At 34.4% G+C, this 8,194-nt stretch overlaps 1 protein-coding gene across 2 annotated transcripts in view; it reads left to right on the forward strand.

Moving 5' to 3' along the window:
- The window catches only part of LOC102591984 (uncharacterized), a 50,635-nt gene extending 44,716 nt beyond the window's left edge, over positions 1 to 5,919 (forward strand). Inside the window, exons 29-32 of one of the 2 annotated variants that reach the window (XM_015307400.1) lie at positions 1 to 400; positions 2,993 to 4,534; positions 5,136 to 5,343; positions 5,425 to 5,919. In XM_015307400.1, the coding sequence (XP_015162886.1) occupies positions 1 to 400; positions 2,993 to 4,534; positions 5,136 to 5,343; positions 5,425 to 5,525 (2,251 nt within the window). In that variant the 3' untranslated portion in view covers positions 5,526 to 5,919. The remainder of the gene's footprint in view (positions 401 to 2,992; positions 4,535 to 5,135; positions 5,344 to 5,424) is intronic. The other variant, XM_006344436.2, reaches the window with a different exon arrangement.
- The last annotated feature ends 2,275 nt before the right edge of the window (positions 5,920 to 8,194 follow it).

Consider the following 8,194-nt stretch of genomic DNA (forward strand, 5'->3'; position numbering starts at 1 on the left):
TGGAGGAAATGAACTGGACGACTTAATTCTCAATGATTTATTCTATCATCTGCAAGGAGAGCTTGAAGGTAGACAGATTTCCCACATGCCATTCAAGGAGCTGTCACAATATCTGCTACAGTCAAATTTCTTGCAAACATATCAGCGCAAGCACCATGAGGACATTTTCCCTCAAACTGATGGTGTCTGCTTATATGACACTGACCGTCTGCAAGGGGACATGGCTATTGATTTGTGGGATCTTTCGGATTGGAAAGCATCTAAAGCGGTTGCAGAAATGCTGTTGCTCTCTTTGCAGAATGTGAATGTCATGGTGTCACTCACAACATCCAAGCTTTCAGCTTTAATAGCTTTGGCAACTACTTTCTCCATATCTGACAATGATAATGTGAGTTTTGCGGTCAGTTGCATTAGACTTCTTATGCAATCTTCTAAATTTGAGTTATTTAGGATTTTCAATTGTATGAACTTATTTCCTTAAAAAGCATCGGCAACAGTGTTATCTATGGTGATGCTGTGAGCTCCATTTTTAGTTGCATGTCCAGTTTCTACGTACTGTTTTCTAGATTTAAGTCATTACCTTAATGCATAACCTTTAAATCTTATAAGTCATTACATTGTGAAACTTTTTTGAATCGGGGTACCATGGTTGGTGAAGCTTTGTCATTGTTCAGATTATATATCAGAAGCATTATTGGTGTTTGATTTTTCAGATCGGCCTTATGAAGATTGTTCCTGCTTTCGTTTGTATTTCATTACACCCAGTTTCTCTAGCATAAAGTATGCATAGCTTGCAACTGTGGTTGCAACTATGATTACTTTGAATTGTTCATTGCGTTTTGTGTAGCACAGATAGGCATAGTAGTGTTGTAACCAAAACATTTTGAGAAGAGCGGCCCAAAAAGAATTGGACAAAAAGTTATTTATTTATGAGGTGTGGGGGTATGAAGATTAATAACTATCAAGCAAAATATATAGAGCCAACCATCAATTCATAAATTTGAATATAACGAAATATTTATTCAAGTTCAATATCATAAAAGAGCATCTAATAGCTTGAAATGCTAGAAAGCGTAAAACATGACACTAAACAGCCAACCATTTTTTGATTAAGATTTGGTCACATAAAGGAATTCAAAGGGTTATTTCTTACAAGTTCTGTTCCATGAAGTGATCCAAATATTTTGTACTTACACTGCTTATCATCCTATTGACATTTAATGCAACTCAAATGGGCAGCCTAAAAGTTGGTGTTTGTGCTTCCTACGTTGCATTTGAAGATGACAGAAAAATTAAGGCCTCATTGCCTCATAATTTGATCAATATGCCTAGTCATGGAAAGAAATATTTGTGTAACTACTTAAAAGAATTTTGTCACCTATTCGTTTATAATACATTTATTTTTCTTTTGAAAATTAGAAGCACTATAAGCACACAGTGAAGAATTCATTATGGGTCTTAGGACTAGCTAAAATCTGGTCACACATTGAATCATGGTCAGTAGGAAGTCTAGCAAGTGTAAGAACTAAAAATAATGTCTACCTGTGCTCTTGTTGTTTTTCCACGTTTGTAGTGAATGGCATCAACGTTTCAAATTCCTCCATGACTGCCTGGACATGTCTGGAATGGGCAAAACAAGGGCATCAACTTGAAATCAATGGATTGCATAGGAGACTACATAATTGAGCATTAACCTTCTCCCATTGTTTTTTGGCTTTTGCATCTTCCTCACCAGCCTTTGTCTATTCATCTACCACACAAGCATTTTTCATTAAGTGGTCTTAAGACACCTTGACCCTTGCACCACAACTCAACCGAGGAAGCCCAAGGTAAATAATTTGTGCTTCCCATTAATGGTTTTGAAGTGATCATAGGGATTGAACTTCTCATTCCTATATTCTTGGAGCCAAAAATATCAACCCCTAAAGACATTGTGAAATTAGAATTTTGTAGCCAAAAATCTAGACATGTTGCCAAAATTTGAAAAAGATCGTTAGAATTTGATTAGAAAAAAAGGCAGGGGTCTCCGGAAAATTAGATCGGATTGCCAAATATTGGTTGGAATCAGGAAATAATTGTATGGGTTGCCTCAGATTGAAGTGTTGATCCTACTAGGAAAAGAACTGTTGCAAAGTGGCCGGAACATAGCTCATGTACTGGTGTGTGGTCAGATCTTTGCCGGAAAAGTCACATCTCTGATTGGAGTGTGAGATGTTTTTTTCACATGGGTCTGACTGGGTTTTTGTCGTCGGAGAGTGAGGGAGCTAGTGGTGGTGTTTGTTTTCACACAACACTAATGGAAATAGATGATGACACAAATCAGCCTTGACAGTGGCTGGAAATTGACACATATAGAGTTTTCTTCCTTGGAAGTTTCTCACCAATGCTCTGAATTCTGATACCATATGAGAAATATTGGATATGCATATTATTGAATTGTGTATCTACATTATTACACAAGACCCTATTTATAGACACTACAATACAATCTTTCACCAAGTAGCATATTATATACCATTACTATTCCTATTCTAACAAAAACCAATAACATTCCTAACCGAACAAACTAACTGATAAATGCTCCTACTTAAGGTCTTATGTTTTCTAGAAGTGTTTTATCTTAACTTATATGCCAATAGAAAATATAGAGAACTTTTGGTACTTTAATTTACACGGGTTTGATGCACTTGAGTCGAGGGTCTTTCGAAAACAGGGTCTCTGACTCCATGAGGTAATGGTAAGGTTTGCATACGCTCTACCCTCCCCAAACCCCACTTGGTGAGATTTTACTGGGTATGTTGTTGTTTGTATAATATTTATCTGAGAACTTAAATAAAGCAACACCATAAGTGAGGGTTCATATAGCTGCACTCAACTTGTATTGAAGTGTAATTGTTGTATGTAAAAATGTAGCAACTGTAATTTTGTCCAAGAAAAGGGTAATTGTATATATTTGCTCTATATGTTTGACATGGTTTCCTTGTTTATGCAGTCACTTGATAATGAGGTTAGAAGTGGCAGAAAAATTCCTGAAAAATCATTGTCATCTAGCATTGATAATATATGCCAGTCTCTCCACCGCACAATCGAGCTATTACCTCCTGTTTCTGATGCTAGTGAAGACATAGTTGATATTCTTGCAGCTCAAGCAGAGTTGCTTTTCCACTTTACCAGGTCTTTGAGTACACATTTATCTTTATCTACATGCCTTCTGATATTAAAAACTTCAGGTTATGGCCTCAAGGTGTTGTGTAACTGTAGGCCATTGGTTACTGGTGTTTTTTTTCCAATGAAGATATTTTTGATGCTAGTTCTCTTTTCACTCAAATCAAGTTGGAGAGATTCTCGTCTTGGAGTACAAACAAAAATTGAGCATAATGAAGCCTTACCTGAGGCAGCTAATGTGAGCTTGGGGCTACTACCGCTGATTTGCAACTGTATTGAACTTACTGAACATTGCTCCCTCTCTGTGATTATTACCGATCAAATAATCAAAGGTTTTTCAACACCTGCTACTTGGTTCCCCATAATTCAAAAACATCTCCCAATGCAGCGTATTGTTCTTAAACTTCAAGATAAAAGCTCCTATTCAAACATTGGCATTATATTGAAGTTTCTTTTGACTATTGCACATGTGAAGGAAGGTGCTGAGATGCTTGTAAAAACTGGTTTCTTTGCATCGTTAAGTGTGTTGTTGGCTGACCTATCTAATGGTAGACCTCTCTCAGTAGTTGAGAGGGAGAGAAATCTGGCAAACACCTTTGAGAATAATGAAAGGGCTCAACCCATTTGGGGACTTAGCTTGGCTGTGGTTACAGCAATTATTAACTCTTTAGGAGAAAGTTCGATTTTCAATGTGGAACACGTGGTGACTTACTTCCTCTTGGAGAAGGCTGATCTAATTTCATATTATCTAAGTGCTCCGGATTTTCCACCAGATGATCATGATAAGAAAAGACTTCGGGCACTCAAACCACATACTTCATTGAGTGCTCTTAGAGAGATTGAAAATACAGTTATGTTAATCTGTGTTCTGGCAAAGCATAGGAATACCTGGTCAAGGGCCATGAAAGAAATGGAGTCACAGTTGAGGGAAAGATGCATCCATTTATTGGCCTTTATTAGCTGTGGTACACCACGTCATGGGGAATCACCAGGAAGAGTTCCCCCCATCTTTTGTCATCCTACCCTTAGGGAGGAGTACGAGTGGCACAAAAAGCCATCATCTATCAGTAGCAAAAATGGCTGGTTTGCTTTTTCTGCTTATTGCTGCAGTCTAAATCCCAAATATTCATCTTTTTCGTCTAGAACTGCTACTGTGATCAAAGAACAACCAAATGAGCATGCTAACCTGACTTCGCAGACACACTTTTCAGATGCAATGTCTATTCAGATATACAGAATTACCTCTCTTCTCCTTAAGTTTTTGTGTCAACAAGCTGAAGATGCTGCTGCAAGGGCTGAAGAAGTGGGTTTTGTCGATCTTGCTCATTTTCCTGAGCTACCAATGCCTGATATCCTTCACTGCTTGCAGGTGAAACACATTTTTTGACTGCTTTATCTTCCTCTTTCCGTTCTTGATCTTTGGATGATTTATGCATTGAGCTCAAGTCCGTGTCAGTATTCTAATGTAGTTTGATGAACACAGCGGTTTGTATGTCCCTGACCTTATGGAGGCTTAAGATTGCAAGTTGACTTCCCAGGATTTTCTCAATCTAACCACCTGTCTTGTTTAAAGGGAAAATAAACAGAGCTAACAGAATGGATCAGTTTTACTTAATTGCTTCTGCAGTATTGAGCCTGTTGTCCTCAATATTTATGTGTCCCCCTGTTATAGTTTGTTAATTTTAACCTTTAATTTTTCTTTTGAGATTTTGGGCTACGTTAGTCACTTTTAATGGGGGCTCTTCCCTGAAACTCTTAAAGATGATCAATTTTTATTCTAAGGTGAATGTGAGGAATACAAGTTTTGTGCTGTAGGATGTAAAAAGGAGGGAACTGCACCTAGTTTCCAACTCTGCATTGGTCAGCATTATTTAAAAAAACTTCATGAGGATACTGCCATGTTGCCTTCCTAGAAGATATTTTCTAGCAGTCTTATGACACTCATGTTATGTTTCACCCTGGGGTTGTAGGATCAAGGAATATCTATTGTCACTGAATTGTGCGAAGCCAACAAGTTGAAGCAGGTTACTTCTGAAATACAAGGGGTCTGTATTTTGCTGTTGCAAATTACTGTTATGGCATTGTACCTGGAATTTTGTGTGATCCAAATCTGTGGAATGAGACCTGTCCATGGACATGTTGAGGACTTCTCCAAGGAATTTTATTCTCTGACAAAAGGTAGTGTAATTATATGATTCTTTCTACATGGTGTTTGTTATTTTTGATGGTTTCAATCTGTTACACTGTTGATTCTTGCAGCTATGGAAGGACATGCATTTTTGAAAGAATCTATGAACTCCTTGAAGCAAATGGTGTCTTTTGTGTATCCTGAATTATTGCAGGCAGAAGATGTAGTATGAAATTTAGGTTGTCTTTGAGCCCTTGGGTAGGTGAATCTCATAATATTGTTGATAATCAATTATGGTGGGAAGCTCTTTTTGCCTCTTCATGTGCATTATTTGAGAGGCTCAAACCAATGTATGGGAAAGGAAAGAGTGGAAGTATCCCCCATCCTAGAGATAATTTTGTTAGGATACACTTGCTGAAGAACATTTTGCAGAAAACGATAGTATATGTATATTGCTAAAATTCAAATGTAATGTTGGCATATAGATCATAAGCACAGAGAAGAGGGGCTGCAGAAACCAGTCCAAGTATATCTTGACTTTGTATGGTTTGGTGTAGCTTCTATTGAATCTATATATTTATCTATATAATCCTAGAAATGAGGAAGATGATGTGACACTTTTCTTTGACCAAAAATTCTATTTATCTTTTTTTTTTTCTTTAGTGATTCATTTCATCTAATTCATTCATTTTAGAAGTAAATAAAACGATATCAACAACCACTTCTTATAACTCCTATTAAAGGTTCCTTATGTCTATCATGATAATTCATCTATTTGTTTCTTCTAAATTCGTGTGAGCAGAAAAGCTTGTCGGTTAAGTTTTGATGAAAAGCTCTACAATTAGAAAAGTGTTGAGACAATTGATAAATACATAAAAACGATTCCTTTTTTTTGATTGACCTACTTCCTCTGCTGAGTTCGCATTTAATGCATTTTGCTTATTTTATTTCTCAAACTTGCCTTTTGCATCATGATTCCGATTTGTGACAGCTATTTATTATTTTTAAATGTTTTTTTTATAGCAAAATTATTGAAATTAATCCAGCAAAGTGCACTCATATTAGCTTCTGGAGCCGTTATTTATTTGTACCCACTGTTCAACTGTTTGCAAGTTTACCCAATTCAAAAACAACTTTAAATATGTGAATAAAGTTGTTAAAATTTGTGTACAAATTTGCCAAACTTCAAAATATTTTTGTCTAAAGTGTTATTTTAAAGTTGGGATAATGCATAACTACCCCTTAAATTATGATTGAAATTCTTGCTGCACACCTAACTTAACTAGGTATTCTTACCCCATAAAATATTTTTAAATGGAATAAGAACACCCCAAAAGTTGACATGGTAGAGAGAGAGAGTGCACATTCTCTTGAAGGCAAGTGAAGATCTAAAGAATTGAACATGTGTTCTTTTTTAATTGGTCTATTTACAATTAGTTAGTACACAATTTTTTTTACATATGCAATTATTTTTATTTCTTTCTTTGTAAAATATTTATTTTAATTTCTTCCTCACTTTAATCTTTATTTTTTTCTCTTTCATTAATTTCTTTTCTTTTTTCTTTTAATTATTTTTAAAAAATTATGTGTATTTTTTTTTAAATAATAAACTAAAAATTGTTCTTTAATTTTTAATGTTTTAATTTTTTTTATGTTTTATTTAATTTTCTTCACTTATTTGATATCCTTCAAAATTTGCTTATTTTAAATACAATTTTTAAATTAAATTTGAAATTAAATCAAAAGAAAAGACAAACAAAATAAAAGGAATAAATAAAATCAATAAAAGAAAAAGGAGAAAAAATAATGAATGAAGGTAAATAAAATGAAGAAAAAAAGTTTAAATACAAAACAAATATTTTTTTCTTACATATATTGACTTAATTTAAATATAAGATAAAAAATAAGAAGATTTTAAAAAAAATAAAAGAAAAAACTAATTTTTTTTCTTAAAATAATTATACATGTGACGGGAGTGAGTTGTACAAACGCAATCAACTTACCTGGTTGAAGGTGTCATGTTAGCACAAGGTGTACAAAAATACAAAAAATGAGTTCAATAGTAGGGTAATAGGATCCTAGTTAGGTTAAGGTATGTCGCTGAGATTTCGGTCATAATTTAATGATACTTATGCATTATCCTTTTAAAGTTCAAATATCAAACATTTTTGTTTGAATCCAAATTAGTTCAATAGTAGGGTAATAGGATCCTAGTTAGGGTAAGGTATGTCGCTGGGATTTCGGTCATGATACTTATGCATTATCCTTTTAAAGTTCAAATATCAAACATTTTTGTTTGAAATTTAAAATGACTTGATATGACCAATTTTTGATAGACATTTTGACTGACAATGTCTAATTTACTATTAAAGTTTTGACCTTGGTGTCAAATTTTAGGTATAACCTAGGACTCCTTTACAACTTAGACGTTTGAATGTAGAGTTTGTATGCTAATTTTGCTTAAAGAGTTGCTTGGTAGGGTGTACAAGAATATTATTGAATAAAGTGTATTAATAATGTTGTGACAAGTTATGTTGGCATTATTTTTTATCAACTATTTGATATGTTGTATGGGATAAGGCATAAGCATTATTTTTATCAACTATTTGATATGTTGTATGGGATAAGACACAAGTACCATCTCGAACTATACCCGAAGTTTCAGCGAAATACCTAGACTTAACTAGGGTCCTATAATCCTCTTAAACTCATTTATTTATATTTTTTGTGCTCTTTTTATACTAATGTGGAGTCGAGACCCAAGACTCAGTTTAATTAGCATGGTGACATGTCACTCGCTGCCACATGTATAAATGTTTTTTTAAAATTTGTTTTAGAAAAAAGATCTTATTTTCTTTGTCTTGTCTAACACTTCGGAAGTGCCTGACTCAGTTAAAAGTG

This window comes from Solanum tuberosum, unplaced genomic scaffold, assembly GCF_000226075.1.
Source record: "Solanum tuberosum cultivar DM 1-3 516 R44 unplaced genomic scaffold, SolTub_3.0 scf00055, whole genome shotgun sequence".
In the NCBI taxonomy this organism is placed as follows: Eukaryota; Viridiplantae; Streptophyta; class Magnoliopsida; order Solanales; family Solanaceae; genus Solanum; species Solanum tuberosum.